The 19,457-nt window shown below is 51.1% G+C and overlaps 1 protein-coding gene across 1 annotated transcript in view; it reads right to left on the reverse strand.

Annotated features, from left to right (window-relative positions):
- dlat (dihydrolipoamide S-acetyltransferase (E2 component of pyruvate dehydrogenase complex)) overlaps window positions 1-19,457 on the reverse strand; it is a 46,732-nt gene that overhangs the window by 9,592 nt on the left and 17,683 nt on the right. The window contains exons 4-13 of the mRNA XM_055941408.1: window positions 18,395-18,536; window positions 17,898-18,024; window positions 15,789-15,958; window positions 14,952-15,078; window positions 14,598-14,668; window positions 11,116-11,217; window positions 6,128-6,235; window positions 4,863-4,981; window positions 4,620-4,782; window positions 4,348-4,484 (exon numbers count right to left, since the gene is read on the reverse strand). Of these exons, the coding sequence (XP_055797383.1) occupies window positions 4,348-4,484; window positions 4,620-4,782; window positions 4,863-4,981; window positions 6,128-6,235; window positions 11,116-11,217; window positions 14,598-14,668; window positions 14,952-15,078; window positions 15,789-15,958; window positions 17,898-18,024; window positions 18,395-18,536 (1,266 nt within the window). The remainder of the gene's footprint in view (window positions 1-4,347; window positions 4,485-4,619; window positions 4,783-4,862; window positions 4,982-6,127; window positions 6,236-11,115; window positions 11,218-14,597; window positions 14,669-14,951; window positions 15,079-15,788; window positions 15,959-17,897; window positions 18,025-18,394; window positions 18,537-19,457) is intronic.

Here is a 19,457-nt window from a genome sequence, read left to right on the forward strand (position 1 = left end):
ACCTGGAGCCAGTGGGTCTGACGACGAACATGTAGCGAGGGCCAGCTGACTAGAGCATACAGGTCGCAGTGGTGGGTGGTATATGGGGCTTTGGTGACAAAACGGATGGCACTGTGATAAACTGCATCCAGTTTGCTGAGTAGAGTGTTGGAAGCTATTTTGTAGATGACATCGCCGAAGTCGAGGATCGGTAGGATAGTCAGTTTTACTAGGGTAAGTTTGGCGGTGTGAGTGAAGGAGGCTTTGTTCCGGAATAGAAAGCCGACTCTAGATTTGATTTTGGATTGGAGATGTTTGATATGAGTCTGGAAGGAGAGTTTGCAGTCTAGCCAGACACCTAGCTATTTGTAGTTGTCCACATATTCTAGGTCGGAACCGTCCAGGGTGGTGATGCTAGTCGGGCGTGCGGGTGCAGGCAGCGAACGGTTGAAAAGCATGCATTTGGTTTTACTAGCGTTTAAGAGCAGTTGGAGGCCACGGAAGGAGTGTTGTATGGCATTGAAGCTCGTTTGGAGGTTAGATAGCACAGTGTCCAAGGAAGGGCCGGAAGTATACAGAATGGTGTCGTCTGCGTAGAGGTGGATCAGGGAATCGCCCGCAGCAAGAGCAACATCATTGATGTATACAGAGAAAAGCGTCGGCCCGAGAATTGAACCCTGTGGTACCCCCACAGAGGCTGCCAGAGGACCGGACAACATACCCTCCGATTTGACACACTGAACTCTGTCTGCAAAGTAGTTGGTGAACCAGGCAAGGCAGTCATTAGAAAAACCGAGGCTACTGAGTCTGCCGATAAGAATATGGTGATTGACAGAGTCGAAAGCCTTGGCCAGGTTGATGAAGACGGCTGCACAGTAATGTCTTTTATCGATGGCGGTTATGACATCGTTTAGTACCTTGAGCGTGGCTGAGGTGCACCCGTGACCGGCTCGGAAACCGGATTGCACAGCGGAGAAGGTACGGTGGGATTCGAGATGGTCAGTGATCTGTTTGTTGACTTGGCTTTCGAAGACCTTAGATAGGCAGGGCAGGATGGATATAGGTCTGTAACAGTTTGGGTCCAGGGTGTCTCCCCCTTTGAAGAGGGGGATGACCGCCGCAGCTTTCCAATCCTTGGGGATCTCAGATGATACGAAGGAGAGGTTGAACAGGCTGGTAATAGGGGGTGCGACAATGGCGGCGGACAGTTTCAGAAATAGGGGGTCCAGATTGTCAAGCCCAGCTGATTTGTATGGGTCCAGGTTTTCCAGCTCTTTCAGAACATCTGCTATCTGGATATGGGTAAAGGAGAAGCTGGGGAGGCTTGGGCGAGTAGCAGCGGGGGGGGGGGGGGGGGGGGGGGGGGCGGGGCTGTTGGCCAAGGTTGGAGTCGCCAGGAGGAAGGCATGGCCGGCCATTGAGAAATGTTTGTTGAAGTTTTCGATTATCACGGACTTATCAGTGGTGACCGTGTTACCTAGCCTCAGTGCAGTGGGCAGCTGGGAGGAGGTGCTCTTGTTTTCCATGGACTTTACAGTATCCCAGAACTTTTTGGAGTTAGAGCTACAGGATGCAAATTTCTGCTTGAAAAAGCTGGCCTTTGCTTTCCTGACTGACTGCGTGTATTGGTTCCTGACTTCCCTGAACAGTTGCATATCGCGGGGGCTCTTCGATGCTATTGCAGTTCGCCACAGGATGTTTTTGTGCTGGTCGAGGGCAGTCAGGTCTGGAGTGAACCAAGGGCTATATCTGTTGTTGGTTCTGCATTTTTTGAACGGAGCATGCTTGTCTAATATGGTGAGGAAGTAACTTTTAAAGAATGACCAGGCATCCTCAACTGACGGGATGAGGTCAATATCCTTCCAGGGTACCCGGGCCAGGTCGATTAGAAAGGCCTGCTCGCAGAAGTGTTTTAGGGAGCGTTTGACAGTGATGAGGGGTGGTAGTTTGACCGCAGACCCGTGGCGGATACAGGCAATGAGGCAGTGATCGCTGAGATCTTGATTGAAGACAGCAGAGGTGTATTTGGAGGGTAAGTTGGTTAGGATAATGTCTATTAGGGTGCCCGTGTTTACGGATTTAGGGTTGTACCTGGTGGGTTCCTTGATGATTTGTGTGAGATTGAGGGCATCAAGCTTAGATTGTAGGACTGCCGGGGTGTTAAGCATATCCCAGTTTAGGTCACCTAACAGAACAAACTCTGAAGCTAGATGGGGAGCGATCAATTCACAGATGGTGTCCAGGGCACAGCTGGGAGCTGAGGGGGGTCGGTAGCAGGCGGCAACAGTGAGAGACTTATTTCTGGAGAGATTAATTTTTAAAATTAGAAGTTCGAACTGTTTGGGCATAGACCTGGAGAGTATGACAGAACTTTGCAGGCTATCTCTGCAGCAGATTGCAACTCCTCCCCCTTTGGCAGTTCTATCTTGACGGAAAGTGGTATAGTTGGGTATGGAAATCTCAGAATTTTTGGTGGCCTTCCTAAGCCAGGATTCGGACAGGGCAAGGACATCAGGGTTGGCAGAGTGTGCTAAAGCGGTGAGTAAGGCAAACTTAGGGAGGAGGCTTCTGATGTTGACATGCATGAGGCCAAGGCTTTTTCGATCACAGAAGTCAACAAATGAGGGTGACTGGGGACATGCAGGGCCTGGGTTTACCTCCACATCACCCGAGGAACAGAGGAGTAGTAGGATGAGGGTGCGGCTAAAGGCTATCAAAACTGGCCGCCTAGAGCGTTGGGGACAAGGAATAAAAGGAGCAGATTTATGGGCGTGGTAGAATAGATTCTGGGCATAATGTGCAGACCAGGGTATGGTGGGGCACGGGTACAGCGGAGGCAAGCCCAGGCACTGGGTGATGATAAGAGAGGTTGTATCTCTGGACATGCTGGTCTCAATGGGTGAGGTCACCGCATGTGTGGGGGGTGGGACAAAGGAGGTATCAGAGGTACGGAGAGTGGAACTACGGGGTCCATTGCAAACCAAAACAATGATAACTAGCCTGAACAACAGTATGCAAGGCATATTGATATTTGAGAGAGACATACAATAAGGCATAAAGTGATTGCAGGTCTTGATTGGGAGAGCTAGCTAAAACAACAGGTGAGATAACAGCAGCTAGTCAGCTAACACAGCAACAGCAGGTAAAAATGGCGACGATTAGGCAGAGAGGGTCGGATTAACTACACACAGATCCTGAGTTAAAGCACAGAGCCGACAGATAAAACACAAATAAACAGAATGGAGTACCGTGAATTAATGGACAGTCAAGCAGGCATCAGCTATGTAGCCAAGTGATCATAGTGTCCAGGGGGCAGCCGTAGATGGAGCAGGGAGGCCTCCACTAAGCTAGCCCGCGGCGTTTTAAAGTTAGTAGCCCGGGGGGGTGGTCTGCTCAGACGGAGGGGGTCTGCTCAGACGGAGGCCGGTTGAGGGCACAGCGGATGGGGTATTCGTCTGCAGACCAGACGTGGTCGTGTCGACAGAGAATCCAAGCCGGATGGCGATGGCGAAAGAGAGGTTGTGAATTGTAGAATTGTGTTTGCTAACTGGTGTTAGCTTCGTGGCAGTGACGCTAGCTGCGCTAGCTGCAAGCTAGCTGTGAGGATCAGAAGTAGTGGCTCAGGGATTACGGCAGGAATCCGGCGTTGTTGTCGAGAGACAGTCCGATGCTGGTAAATTGGTGAGTAATTCTGCTCTTCGTGCGGTGACGTTGATAAACCAGTCGTGGATTAGTAGGATTCCAAGTTGCTCCAGGTAGCTAGTAGGCCGGGGTTAGCAGAATGGGCCTTCAGCGGACGTCACGCCTGAGGGTCCTGTTGGAATCCTCGGGAAGATTATGTCAGTATTCCAGTCGTAGAGGATCGGTGGGGTTCCGTGCCCCGTACCGGCAGTAGAAGGGGTCTGGATGTTGTAACCCAGGAGTGGGCTTCGGTGGTAGCCCAGGAAAAATCTGCTTTTGTGTCATCCTTGCTCGCACCTACAGTCCATACCTCTTGCACTTCAGAGAGTTGAGTTATAGCAGGGAGTTGCGTTCCCTCTTCTCAGAGGCGTGCGTAACAGATATGTTAGTTAATCTCTACAGCACCATTTCCGTTGTGTGTAGTGTAGTTATAGTAGTAGTAGTAGTACTAGTCTAGTATAGTGTAGTTACAGTAGTAGTAGTAGTATAGTGGCAGTGTAGTTATAGTAGTAATAGTATAGTATAGTATAGTGGTAGTGTAGTTACCCTTTCTCATTGTCAGCAGGCAGCAGTCTCTTCTCTGAGCCCCCTACTGCCAGTATACAGGCCTGGGGTAGTACTAGTCTAGTATAGTGTAGTTACAGTAGTAGTAGTAGTAGTAGTATAGTATAGTGGTAGTGTAGTTACCCTTTCTCATTGTCAGCGGGCAGCAGTCTCTTCTCCGAGCCCCCTACTGCCAGTATACAGGCCTGGGGAGGGTTGATGATCGCTGAGAAGTTCTTGACGCCAAACATTCCCAGGTTAGAGATGGTAAACGTGCCTCCCTGAAACACACAGTTTTAGAGGATTCAACTCCTGGAACCTGTGGGACCAACTAATGTTGTGTGTGTGTGAGAGTGAGTGTGTGCGAGTGCGTGTGCGAGTGCGAGTGCGTGTGCGTGTGTATAATCTGTAGTTACCTGGAACTCATGCGGCTGCAGTTTCCCGTCGCGGGCCTTGGCAGCCAGGGCTGAGACATCAGAGCTGATAGCAGCCAGTCCTTTGGTGTGGGCGTTGAACACGATGGGCGTTATCAGACCGTTGGGTGTACTCACCGCCACGCTCACGTCCACCACATGGTTCCTACACACACACACACACACAGGTTAAACCTGACCTATTGAAAAAATGTGTTTTAGCATGGTGTCAGTGTGTGTACTCACTGTCGGATAACAGAGTCGAGCCATGAGGAGTTGGCTTCAGGGACCTTAAGGCAGGCCAGAGCGCTGGCTTTAATGATGAAATCATTCACACTCAGCTTGATGTTCTGGGCCTTTACCTCCTAGGAGGGAGGGTGGGAGAGAGAGGTCGAAAAGAGAGAGAGAGGGGGGAGAGGTTACAGACAGACTCACAGAGAGACAGCCAGAGAGACAGACAGCCAGAGAGAGAGACAGCCAGAGAGACAGCCAGCCAGACAGCCAGAGAGACAGCCAGCCAGACAGCCAGCCAGACAGCCAGAGAGACAGCCAGAGAGACAGCCAGCCAGACAGCCAGCCAGACAGCCAGCCAGACAGCCAGAGAGACAGCCAGAGAGACAGCCAGAGAGACAGCCAGAGAGACAGCCAGAGAGACAGCCAGAGAGACAGCCAGAGAGACAGCCAGCCAGACAGCCAGCCAGACAGCCAGCCAGACAGCCAGCCAGACAGCCAGCCAGACAGCCAGCCAGACAGCCAGAGAGACAGCCAGAGAGACAGCCAGAGAGACAGCCAGAGAGACAGCCAGAGAGACAGCCAGAGAGACAGCCAGAGAGACAGCCAGAGAGACAGCCAGAGAGACAGCCAGAGAGACAGCCAGACAGAGAGACAGCCAGACAGAGAGACAGCCAGAGAGACAGCCAGCCAGACAGCCAGAGAGACAGCCAGCCAGACAGCCAGAGAGACAGCCAGAGAGACAGCCAGCCAGACAGCCAGCCAGACAGCCAGCCAGACAGCCAGAGAGACAGCCAGAGAGACAGCCAGAGAGACAGCCAGCCAGACGACAGCCAGAGAGACAGCCAGACAGACGACAGACAGCCAGCCAGAGATACAGACAGACAGAGAGACAGCCAGAGAGACAGCCAGAGAGACAGCCAGCCAGACAGCCAGAGAGACAGCCAGCCAGACGACAGACAGCCAGCCAGAGATACAGACAGCCAGAGAGACAGCCAGAGAGACAGCCAGAGAGACAGCCAGACAGAGAGACAGCCAGACAGACGACAGACAGCCAGCCAGAGATACAGACAGACAGAGAGACAGCCAGAGAGACAGCCAGAGAGACAGCCAGAGAGACAGCCAGACAGAGAGACAGCCAGACGACAGACAGACAGCCAGACAGAGAGACAGCCAGACGACAGACAGACAGCCAGCCAGCCAGCCAGACGACAGACAGACAGCCAGAGAGACAGACAGACAGCCAGAGAGACAGACAGAGAGACAGACGACAGACTCACAGCGTTGAGCTCCATGCGTAGTTCTAGGACGTGGTCCATGTTGACGTCAACAGACAGGTAGTAGTGGGGAATGGTCTGCTTGGACTGCATCAACCTCTGGGCTATCACCTAGGTAACAACAAGAACAATATCACCTAGGTAACAGACAGGTAGTAGTGGGGAATGGTCTGTTTGGACTGCATCAACCTCTGGGCTATCACCTAGGTAACAACAAGAACAATATCACCTAGGTAACAACAAGAACAATATCACCTAGGTAACAGACAGGTAGTAGTGGGGAATGGTCTGTTTGGACTGCATCAACCTCTGGGCTATCACCTAGGTAACAACAAGAACAATATCACCTAGGTAACAACAAGAACAATATCACCTAGGTAACAGACAGGTAGTAGTGGGGAATGGTCTGTTTGGACTGCATCAACCTCTGGGCTATCACCTAGGTAACAACAAGAACAATATCACCTAGGTAACAGACAGGTAGTAGTGGGGAATGGTCTGCTTGGACTGCATCAACCTCTGGGCTATCACCTAGGTAACAACAAGAACAATATCACCTAGGTAACAGACAGGTAGTAGTGGGGAATGGTCTGTTTGGACTGCATCAACCTCTGGGCTATCACCTAGGTAACAACAAGAACAATATCACCTAGGTAACAACAAGAACAATATCACCTAGGTAACAGACAGGTAGTAGTGGGGAATGGTCTGTTTGGACTGCATCAACCTCTGGGCTATCACCTAGGTAACAACAAGAACAATATCACCTAGGTAACAGACAGGTAGTAGTGGGGAATGGTCTGTTTGGACTGCATCAACCTCTGGGCTATCACCTAGGTAACAACAAGAACAATATCACCTAGGTAACAGACAGGTAGTAGTGGGGAATGGTCTGCTTGGACTGCATCAACCTCTGGGCTATCACCTAGGTAACAACAAGAACAATATCACCTAGGTAACAGACAGGTAGTAGTGGGGAATGGTCTGTTTGGACTGCATCAACCTCTGGGCTATCACCTAGGTAACAACAAGAACAATATCACCTAGGTAACAACAAGAACAATATCACCTAGGTAACAGACAGGTAGTAGTGGGGAATGGTCTGTTTGGACTGCATCAACCTCTGGGCTATCACCTAGGTAACAACAAGAACAATATCACCTAGGTAACAGACAGGTAGTAGTGGGGAATGGTCTGCTTGGACTGCATCAACCTCTGGGCTATCACCTAGGTAACAACAAGAACAATATCACCTAGGTAACAGACAGGTAGTAGTGGGGAATGGTCTGTTTGGACTGCATCAACCTCTGGGCTATCACCTAGGTAACAACAAGAACAATATCACCTAGGTAACAACAAGAACAATATCACCTAGGTAACAGACAGGTAGTAGTGGGGAATGGTCTGTTTGGACTGCATCAACCTCTGGGCTATCACCTAGGTAACAACAAGAACAATATCACCTAGGTAACAGACAGGTAGTAGTGGGGAATGGTCTGCTTGGACTGCATCAACCTCTGGGCTATCACCTAGGTAACAACAAGAACAATATCACCTAGGTAACAGACAGGTAGTAGTGGGGAATGGTCTGTTTGGACTGCATCAACCTCTGGGCTATCACCTAGGTAACAACAAGAACAATATCACCTAGGTAACAACAAGAACAATATCACCTAGGTAACAGACAGGTAGTAGTGGGGAATGGTCTGTTTGGACTGCATCAACCTCTGGGCTATCACCTAGGTAACAACAAGAACAATATCACCTAGGTAACAACAAGAACAATATCACCTAGGTAACAGACAGGTAGTAGTGGGGAATGGTCTGTTTGGACTGCATCAACCTCTGGGCTATCACCTAGGTAACAACAAGAACAATATCACCTAGGTAACAGACAGGTAGTAGTGGGGAATGGTCTGCTTGGACTGCATCAACCTCTGGGCTATCACCTAGGTAACAACAAGAACAATATCCCCTAGGTAACAGACAGGTAGTAGTGGGGAATGGTCTGTTTGGACTGCATCAACCTCTGGGCTATCACCTAGGTAACAACAAGAACAATATCACCTAGGTAACAACAAGAACAATATCACCTAGGTAACAGACAGGTAGTAGTGGGGAATGGTCTGTTTGGACTGCATCAACCTCTGGGCTATCACCTAGGTAACAACAAGAACAATATCACCTAGGTAACAACAAGAACACCTGACATTAAAGTCACATGCCACACCTCGTCCTCCTCCAGTCAGATATAACGTTGACTAATTCATATTTATACCATGACATTGTTGAATACTTGTTTGTGATTGGCTTGAAGGGCATTCTAGAGCGTGCATTATTTCCCTACAACACAGGGTATATCAGAACGGTAGAATTCAATGGCTATAGTTCATTCTTACATGTTCTATGTTTGAGCAGCTTTTGAAAGCTAAAGTCGAATTGAAAACATTGGCATTGTTAAATTCGATTTTCATAATAGCAAACTAGGAATGATGGTTTGGTTAGCTAAACTAGCGAGTCTGTTTGGTTACCACGGCTCCTACTGTAACCATCTAGCGAGTCTGTTTGGTTACCACTGCTCCTACTGTAGCCATCTAGCGAGTCTGTTTGGTTACCACGGCTCCTACTGTAGCCATCTAGCGAGTCTGTTTGGTTACCACGGCTCCTACTGTAGCCATCTAGCGAGTCTGTTTGGTTACCACGGCTCCTACTGTAGCCATCTAGCGAGTCTGTTTGGTTACCACGGCTCCTACTGTAGCCATCTAGCGAGTCTGTTTGGTTACCACGGCTCCTACTGTAGCTGAACTAGCGAGTCTGTTTGGTTACCACGGCTCCTACTGTAGATATCTAGCGAGTCTGTTTGGTTACCACGGCTCCTACTGTAGCCATCTAGCGAGTCTGTTTGGTTACCACGGCTCCTACTGTAGCCATCTAGCGAGTCTGTTTGGTTACCACGGCTCCTACTGTAGCCATCTAGCGAGTCTGTTTGGTTACCACGGCTCCTACTGTAGCCATCTAGCGAGTCTGTTTGGTTACCACTGCTCCTACTGTAGCCATCTAGCGAGTCTGTTTGGTTACCACGGCTCCTACTGTAGCCATCTAGCGAGTCTGTTTGGTTACCACGGCTCCTACTGTAGCCATCTAGCGAGTCTGTTTGGTTACCACGGCTCCTACTGTAGCTGAACTAGCGAGTCTGTTTGGTTACCACGGCTCCTACTGTAGATATCTAGCGAGTCTGTTTGGTTACCACGGCTCCTACTGTAGCCATCTAGCGAGTCTGTTTGGTTACCACGGCTCCTACTGTAGCCATCTAGCGAGTCTGTTTGGTTACCACGGCTCCTACTGTAGCCATCTAGCGAGTCTGTTTGGTTACCACGGCTCCTACTGTAGCCATCTAGCGAGTCTGTTTGGTTACCACGGCTCCTACTGTAGCCATCTAGCGAGTCTGTTTGGTTACCACGGCTCCTACTGTAGCCATCTAGCGAGTCTGTTTATCACGGCTCCTACTGTAGCCATCTAGCCAACTTGAACCCATTTCTAGTGGTAAATGTGTTAAATTATAGCCATGGTATAAAAGGGATAATCAACTCGGGGCTCTATGAATTCTCTGGAACGTAACGCCACGGAAAGGCCAGTTCCTCCGCTGGCGCGCGGCGGAAAGGCCAGTTCCTCCGCTGGCGCGCGGCGGAAAGGCCAGTTCCTCCGCTGGCGCGCGGCGGAAAGGCCAGTTCCTCCGCTGGCGCGCGGCGGAAAGGCCAGTTCCTCCGCTGGCGCGCGGCGGAAAGGCCAGTTCCTCCGCTGGCGCGCGGCGGAAAGGTCAGTTCCTCCGCTGGCGCGCGGCGGAAAGGTCAGTTCCTCCGCTGGCGCGCGGCGGAAAGGTCAGTTCCTCCGCTGGCGCGCGGCGGAAAGGTCAGTTCCTCCGCTGGCGCGCGGCGGAAAGGTCAGTTCCACCGCTGGCGCGCCGCGGAAAGGTCAGTTCCTCCGCTGGCGCGCCGCGGAAAGGTCAGTTCCTCCGCTGGCGCGCCGCGGAAAGGTCAGTTCCTCCGCTGGCGCGTCGCGGAAAGGTCAGTTCCTCCGCTGGCGCGTCGCGGAAAGGTCAGTTCCTCCGCTGGCGCGTCGCCGAAAGGTCAGTTCCTCCGCTGGCGCGTCGCCGAAAGGTCAGTTCCTCCGCTGGCGCGTCGCGGAAAGGTCAGTTCCTCCGCTAGCGCGTCGCGGAAAGGTCAGTTCCTTCGCTAGCGCGTCGCGGAAAGGTCAGTTCCTCCGCTAGAGCGTCGCGGAAAGGTCAGTTCCTCCGCTAGCGCGTCGCGGAAAGGTCAGTTCCTCCGCTAGCGCGTAGTGGAAAGGTCAGTTCCTCCGCTAGCGCGTAGTGGAAAGGTCAGTTCCTCCGCTAGCGCGTTGTGGAAAGGTCAGTTCCTCCGCTAGCGCGTTGTGGAAAGGTCAGTTCCTCCGCTAGCGCGCTGTGGAAAGGTCAGTTCCTCCGCTAGCGCGCTGTGGAATGGTCAGTTCCTCCGCTTGCGCGCTGTGGAAAGGTCAGTTCCTCCGCTAGCGCTGCTGTGGAATGGTCAGTTCCTCCGCTTGCGCGTTGTGGAAAGGTCAGTTCCTCCGCTAGCGCGTTGTGGAACCCACCTTCCACGTCGTTGATGATCCCTCACACACAATGTGGATCAATAAACAGCGAACATATTCAATGGTGAAACAAATATGAAACAGTAAATCGATCTTTGTTAATTGATTTCAATAATATATTGTTTGTATTTTCAATAAATGTATGTTTAAGTAACTTACATTGTATATTTAAAAACATGGTATGATCGTGTGACCTTAATGCCTCTAGCTTAACAATACTCAGACAAAATATACAACAATGTGATATTTTGTTAAAGTAAACAGAGAACTTCTATTTGTATGCTTTTAGCATAACTTGGACCTGTTAATGCCGCTAACAGATGCCAATTTCACGGAGCCCTCCTTGGCTTGCTAGCTCAGCTCACCCGTCGGATGTTGCTGACGGGGATGTCGGTGAAGGTGCCTGTTGACACGGCAACGGCTGGGGAGGGTGTAGCGGCAGGGCTAAGGGCAGCTGACACTGGAGCCTACACAAACACACAGAAATACCCACAAAATTACATCCCATTTTGAGTGAACACTGCATCAGATCTGTGTCTACAGACCGCTACTAAGCTAAGCACGGGCAATAGCCCGCTACTAAGCTAAGCACGGGCAATAGCCCGCTACTAAGCTAAGCACGGGCAATAGCCCGCTACTAAGCTAAGCACGGGCAATAGCCCGCTACTAAGCTAAGCACGGGCAATAGCCCGCTACTAAGCTAAGCACGGGCAATAGCCCGCTACTAAGCTAAGCACGGGCAATAGCCCGCTACTAAGCTAAGCACGGGCAATAGCCCGCTACTAAGCTAAGCACGGGCAATAGCCCGCTACTAAGCTAAGCACGGGCAATAGCCCGCTACTAAGCTAAGCACGGGCAATAGCCCGCTACTAAGCTAAGCACGGGCAATAGCCCGCTACTAAGCTAAGCACGGGCAATAGCCCGCTACTAAGCTAAGCACGGGCAATAGCCCGCTACTAAGCTAAGCACGGGCAATAGCCCGCTACTAAGCTAAGCACGGGCAATAGCCCGCTACTAAGCTAAGCACGGGCAATAGCCCGCTACTAAGCTAAGCACGGGCAATAGCCCGCTACTAAGCTAAGCACGGGCAATAGCCCGCTACTAAGCTAAGCACGGGCAATAGCCCGCTACTAAGCTAAGCACGGGCAATAGCCCGCTACTAAGCTAAGCACGGGCAATAGCCCGCTACTAAGCTAAGCACGGGCAATAGCCCGCTACTAAGCTAAGCACGGGCAATAGCCCGCTACTAAGCTAAGCACGGGCAATAGCCCGCTACTAAGCTAAGCACGGGCAATAGCCCGCTACTAAGCTAAGCACGGGCAATAGCCCGCTACTAAGCTAAGCACGGGCAATAGCCCGCTACTAAGCTAAGCACGGGCAATAGCCCGCTACTAAGCTAAGCACGGGCAATAGCCCGCTACTAAGCTAAGCACGGGCAATAGCCCGCTACTAAGCTAAGCACGGGCAATAGCCCGCTACTAAGCTAAGCACGGGCAATAGCCCGCTACTAAGCTAAGCACGGGCAATAGCCCGCTACTAAGCTAAGCACGGGCAATAGCCCGCTACTAAGCTAAGCACGGGCAATAGCCCGCTACTAAGCTAAGCACGGGCAATAGCCCGCTACTAAGCTAAGCACGGGCAATAGCCCGCTACTAAGCTAAGCACGGGCAATAGCCCGCTACTAAGCTAAGCACGGGCAATAGCCCGCTACTAAGCTAAGCACGGGCAATAGCCCGCTACTAAGCTAAGCACGGGCAATAACCCGCTACTAAGCTAAGCACGGGCAATAACCCGCTACTAAGCTAAGCACGGGCAATAACCCGCTACTAAGCTAAGCACGGGCAATAACCCGCTACTAAGCTAAGCACGGGCAATAACCCGCTACTAAGCTAAGCACGGGCAATAACCCGCTACTAAGCTAAGCACGGGCAATAACCCGCTACTAAGCTAAGCACGGGCAATAACCCGCTACTAAGCTAAGCACGGGCAATAACCCGCTACTAAGCTAAGCACGGGCAATAACCCGCTACTAAGCTAAGCACGGGCAATAACCCGCTACTAAGCTAAGCACGGGCAATAACCCGCTACTAAGCTAAGCACGGGCAATAACCCGCTACTAAGCTAAGCACGGGCAATAACCCGCTACTAAGCTAAGCACGGGCAATAACCCGCTACTAAGCTAAGCACGGGCAATAACCCGCTACTAAGCTAAGCACGGGCAATAACCCGCTACTAAGCTAAGCACGGGCAATAACCCGCTACTAAGCTAAGCACGGGCAATAACCCGCTACTAAGCTAAGCACGGGCAATAACCCGCTACTAAGCTAAGCACGGGCAATAACCCGCTACTAAGCTAAGCACGGGCAATAACCCGCTACTAAGCTAAGCACGGGCAATAACCCGCTACTAAGCTAAGCACGGGCAATAACCCGCTACTAAGCTAAGCACGGGCAATAACCCGCTACTAAGCTAAGCACGGGCAATAACCCGCTACTAAGCTAAGCATGGGCAATAACCCGCTACTAAGCTAAGCATGGGCAATAACCCGCTACTAAGCTAAGCATGGGCAATAACCCGCTACTAAGCTAAGCATGGGCAATAACCCGCTACTAAGCTAAGCATGGGCAATAACCCGCTACTAAGCTAAGCATTGGCAATAACCCGCTACTAAGCTAAGCATGGGCAATAACCCGCTACTAAGCTAAGCATGGGCAATAACCCGCTACTAAGCTAAGCATGGGCAATAACCCGCTACTAAGCTAAGCATGGGCAATAACCCGCTACTAAGCTAAGCATGGGCAATAACCCGCTACTAAGCTAAGCATGGGCAATAACCCGCTACTAAGCTAAGCATGGGCAATAACCCGCTACTAAGCTAAGCATGGGCAATAACCCGCTACTAAGCTAAGCATGGGCAATAACCCGCTACTAAGCTAAGCATTGGCAATAACCCGCTACTAAGCTAAGCATGAGCAATAACCCGCTACTAAGCTAAGCATGGGCAATAACCCACTACTAAGCTAAGCATGGGCAATAACACACTACTAAGCTAAGCATGGGCAATAACCCACTACTAAGCTAAGCATGGGCAATAACCCGCTACTAAGCTAAGCATGGGCAATAACCCACTACTAAGCTAAGCATGGTATCTCTATAATGACATCACAATACCCCCCACACCAGTATCTCTATAATGACATCACAATACCCCCCACACCAGTATCTCTATAATGACATCACAATACCCCCCACACCAGTATCTCTATAATGACATCACAATACCCCCCACACCAGTATCTCTATAATGACCTCCCGGTTGCGGCCGGCTGCGACAGAGCCTGGGCGCGAACCCAGAGACTCTGGTGGCGCAGTTAGCAATGCGGTGCAGTGCCCTACACCACTGCGCCACCCGGGAGGATTTATCACTCCAGTGTTAATCTGCTAAATAGTAATTATTCGCTCCTATGGCCTATTTATTGCCTACCTCCTCATGCCTTTTGCACACAATGTATATAGATTCTCTTTTTTTTCTTTCTCTACCATGTTATTGACTTGTTTATTGTGTTATTGACTTGTTTATTGTTTACTCCATGTGTAACTCTGTGTTGTTGTCTGTTCACACTGCTATGCTTTATCTTGGCCAGGTCGCAGTTGCAAATGAGAACTTGTTCTCAACTGGCCCTACCTGGTTAAATAAAGGTGAAATAAAAATAATAATTTAATTTGATTCAATACTAAGCTAAGCATTGGTAATAATCAATCATAAGCATTAATAATAATAATCATAATCCATTCTAAGCATTAAAACCCATCGAGGAGAAACACAGTAAAGTGAGCGGTGACTTACAGCAGGAGCAGCCTTGGGGGGGGCGAAGGTCTCAATGTCTTTCCTGGTGACACGACCATCAGGACCAGAGCCTGAAACACACACACACAAGCATCAGAGAGAAGGTGTGTGTGTGTGTGTGTGTGTGTGTGTGTGTGTCTGTGTGTGTCTGTGTGTGTCTGTGTGTGTCTGTGTGTGTCTGTGTGTGTCTGTGTGTGTCTGTGTGTGTCTGTGTGTGTCTGTGTGTGTCTGTGTGTGTCTGTGTGTGTCTGTGTGTGTCTGTGTGTGTCTGTGTGTGTCTGTGTCTGTGTGCGTGTGCGTCTGTGTGTGTGTGTGTGTGTCTGTGTGTGTGTGTGTGTGTGTGTGTAAACTCACCGCTGACCTGGGCCAGGTCAATGCCCTTCTCAGCAGCGAGCGTCTTGGCGAGCGGGCTGACGAAAACACGCCCTTTCCTGGGGGTTGCTGGGGCAACGGGGGCTGGGCTAGGGAGGGGCGCTGCAACCTAACACACAATGTTGTTGTATCTATGAGTTGACTGACAGGTCTGTCAGATAACCATCTAGAAAACGTCTAGTTAGCAAGTTATAGTACAAGATCTCTAACAACGCTAGTTAACAAGTTATAATACAAGATCTCTAACAACGCTAGTTAACAAGTTATAATACAAGATCTCTAACAACGCTAGTTAACAAGTTATAATACAAGATCTCGAACAATGCTAGTTAACAAGTTATAATACAAGATCTCTAACAACGCTAGTTAACAAGTTATAATACAAGATCTCGAACAACGCTAGTTAACAAGTTATAATACAAGATCTCGAACAACGCTAGTTAACAAGTTATAATACAAGATCTCTAACAATGCTAGTTAACAAGTTATAATACAAGATCTCTAACAATGCTAGTTAACAAGTTATAATACAAGATCTCTAACAACGCTAGTTAACAAGTTATAATACAAGATCTCTAACAACGCTAGTTAACAAGTTATAATACAAGATCTCTAACAACGCTAGTTAACAAGTAAGTTATAATACAAGATCTCTAACAACGCTAGTTAACAAGTTATAATACAAGATCTCTAACAATGCTAGTTAACAAGTTATAATACAAGATCTCTAACAATGCTAGTTAACAAGTTATAGTACAAGATCTCTAACAATGCTAGTTAACAAGTTATAGTACAAGCCATCTGAAAGTTGTGTGTTACCGGGGCGGGGAGTGGGGTGGAGACGTCCGCTGTCTCTATGTAGTCACTGAAGGCAGCGATGTCACTCTCTTTCTCCACGATGATGCAGAGAGGAGCGCCCAGTGGAACGTCACGCGTTCCCTCAGACACCATGATCTTCGCCAGGTAACCCTCCTCCTGCACCTCAAACCCTGCACACACACAACTAACATCAATATGTACAGTGTGGTAGTGCTGCGTGGGTCAGCCATTTTGTTTATTATCCACACCTGCCCGCAATAGCTAATAACCCATCGACAACTCTGTGACAGTGACAATCTGAGGCCCCCAGCCGACCCTGACCCGCTAATATAGATGCCCTGTACAGTCAGGGATGACGGAGAGATTTTTTGACGGGGGGGGGGGTGCAGGATATATTTTACGTCTAATCTAGATAAGCCCTATGTTTCTGCTCATAATGTCCAACGTTTTGGTAGGCTAGGCTATCGATGAATGCTTCAGTCTAGTTGACATCGGTAAAGTTCTCTCATCTCTGCATCTCTGTTTAGGGACCGGAGAGTAAAAAATTAAAAAAGAGAAGATTTTCCATGTAAAATTTCCAAATGACATCAGTTTGACTGGATTCCAGAAATGAAAAGCTGAGAAAATGAGAAAACTACTTCCTATTTCAGTTTGGCTTGGATGCATATTTTGTTGTTGAAATACTATCAGCTTTTATGATGCTGATAAAGATAGCACCTTTACAGACGGTCCCTAACTGCACAATAGTTCTCTCAAGATACTGAAATAAAGAACATCTCCACTCAGGTTAGCCAGTCGAAATGTACATTTGGCATATCATTTTACCGTGCGATGCTAACATCTGCAGGAATTAATATTAGCACAGACAGTATGAAGATAGGACACAAACTGCTTCTCCAATAGAAATCCCTGATCGAGCTTGTAGGCGATGTCATGGCAACGTGGGCTAGCTAAACTCGTGCAGAAACACGGCATCTGTGGGTGGCGTCTATACCCCGTGGGTGGCGTCTATACCCCGTGGGTGGCGTGTATACCCCGTGGGTGGCGTGTATACCCCGTGGGTGGCGTGTATACCCCGTGGGTGGCGTGTATACCCCGCGGGTGGCGTGTAAACCCCGCGGGTGGCGTGTAAACCCCGCGGGTGGCGTGTATAGCCCGCGGGTGGCGTGTATAGCCCGCGGGTGGCGTGTATAGCCCGCGGGTGGCGTGTATAGCCCGCGGGTGGCGTGTATACCCCGCGGGTGGCGTGTATAGCCCGTGGGTGGCGTGTATAGCCCGTGGGTGGCGTGTATGCCCCGTGGGTGGCGTGTATACCCCGTGGGTGGCGTCTATACCCCGTGGGTGGCGTCTATACCCCGTGTGTATACCCCGTGGGTGGCGTGTATACCCCGTGGGTGGCGTGTATGCCCCGTGGGTGGCGTCTATGCCCCGTGGGTGGCGTCTATGCCCCGTGGGTGGCGTCTATGCCCCGTGGGTGGCGTCTATGCCCCGTGGGTGGCGTCTATGCCCCGTGGGTGGCGTCTATGCCCCGTGGGTGGCGTCTATACCCCGTGGGTGGCGTCTATGCCCCGTGGGTGGCGTCTATACCCCGTGGGTGGCGTCTATACCCCGTGGGTGGCGTCTATACCCCGTGGGTGGCGTCTATACCCCGTGGGTGGCGTCTATACCCCGTGGGTGGCGTCTATACCCCGTGGGTGGCGTCTATACCCCGTGGGTGGCGTCTATACCCCGTGGGTGGCGTCTATACCCCGTGGGTGGCGTCTATACCCCGTGGGTGGCGTCTATACCCCGTGGGTGGCGTCTATACCCCGTGGGTGGCGTCTATACCCCGTGGGTGGCGTCTATACCCCGTGGGTGGCGTCTATACCCCGTGGGTGGCGTCTATACCCCGTGGGTGGCGTCTATACCCCGTGGGTGGCGTCTATACCCCGTGGGTGGCGTCTATACCCCGTGGGTGGCGTCTATACCCCGTGGGTGGCGTCTATACCCCGTGGGTGGTGTCTATACCCCGTGGGTGGCGTCTATACCCCGTGGGTGGCGTCTATACCCCGTGGGTGGTGTCTATACCCCGTGGGTGGTGTCTATACCCCGTGGGTGGTGTGTACTGACCGATGGTAGCCTTGTCGGTCTCTATCTCTGCCAGTAGATCTCCTTCACTGAGTTTCTCTCCAACCTTCTTCTCCCAGCGCTGCACTGTCCCCATGGTCATCGTAGGAGAGAGGGCCGGTAGACACACCTAACACAGACATAGTCATCGTAGGAGAGAGGGCTGGCAGACACACCTAACACAGACATAGTCATCGTAGGAGAGAGGGCCGGCAGACACACACAGACACACAGACATGGTCATCGTAGGAGAGAGGGCTGGCAGACACACACAGACACACAGACATGGTCATCGTAGGAGAGAGGGCTGGCAGACACACACAGACACACAGACATGGTCATCGTAGGAGAGAGGGCTGGCAGACACACACAGACACACAGACATGGTCATCGTAGGAGAGAGGGCTGGCAGACACACACAGACACACAGACATGGTCATCGTAGGAGAGAGGGCTGGCAGACACACAGACATGGTCATCGTATGGTGGGTGTGTCCTACCTTCATGTGGGTGGGTAGGGAGCTTCCGGGGGCGGGAGCAGGGTGCGGGGCTGCTGCAGGGGGAGGGGCTGCTGCAGAAGAGGCGGAGCTAGCAGCAAGCTTCTCCAACGTCAGGTCCTTAAAGGCCGGGATCAGATCAGCACTGAAGACACACGCACAGGTTAGAAGACACGGGTTAGAAGACACGGGCTAGAAGCCACGGGTTAGAAGACACGGGCTAGAAGACACGGGTTAGAAGACACGGGCTAGAAGACACGGGCTAGAAGACACGGGCTAGAAGACACGGGCTAGAAGACACGGGCTAGAAGACACGGGCTAGAAGACACGGGCTAGAAGACACGGGCTAGAAGACACGGGTTAGAAGACACGGGCTAGAAGACACGGGCTAGAAGACACGGGCTAGAAGACACGGGCTAGAAGACACGGGCTAGAAGACACGGGCTAGAAGACACGGGCTAGAAGACACGGGCTAGAAGACACGGGTTAGAAGACACGGGTTAGAAGACACGGGTTAGAAGACACGGGTTAGAAGACACGGGTTAGAAGACACGGGTTAGAAGACACGGGTTAGTAGACACGGGTTAGAAGACACGGGTTAGAAGACACGGGTTAGAAGACACGGGTTAGAAGACACGGGTTAGAAGACACGGGTTAGAAGACACGGGTTAGAAGACACGGGTTAGAAGACACAAACAGAGGGCCTCCCTCTGCAGCAGCGGTCTAAGTCACCGCATCGCAGTGCTTCAGGAGTCACTACAGACCCGGGATCGATCCCAGGCTGTGTCACAGCCGGCAGTGACCGGGAGACTCATGAAGCGACGCACAATTGGCCCAGCGTCGTCCGGTTGGGGGGCGGGGGGTTTAGCCGGCCGGGATTTCCTTGTCCCATCGCGGGATGCTGGGCAAGCTGACTTCGATCGCCAGCTGGACGGTGTTTCCTACGACAGATTGGTGCGGCTAGCTTCCGGGTTAACGGGTTAAGCGAGCAGCGCGATAAGAAGCTGTGCGGCTTGGCAGGGTAGTGTTTTGGAGGACGCCTCTCCCGAGTCCGTACGGGAGTTGC

This window comes from Salvelinus fontinalis, chromosome 13, assembly GCF_029448725.1.
Source record: "Salvelinus fontinalis isolate EN_2023a chromosome 13, ASM2944872v1, whole genome shotgun sequence".
In the NCBI taxonomy this organism is placed as follows: Eukaryota; Metazoa; Chordata; class Actinopteri; order Salmoniformes; family Salmonidae; genus Salvelinus; species Salvelinus fontinalis.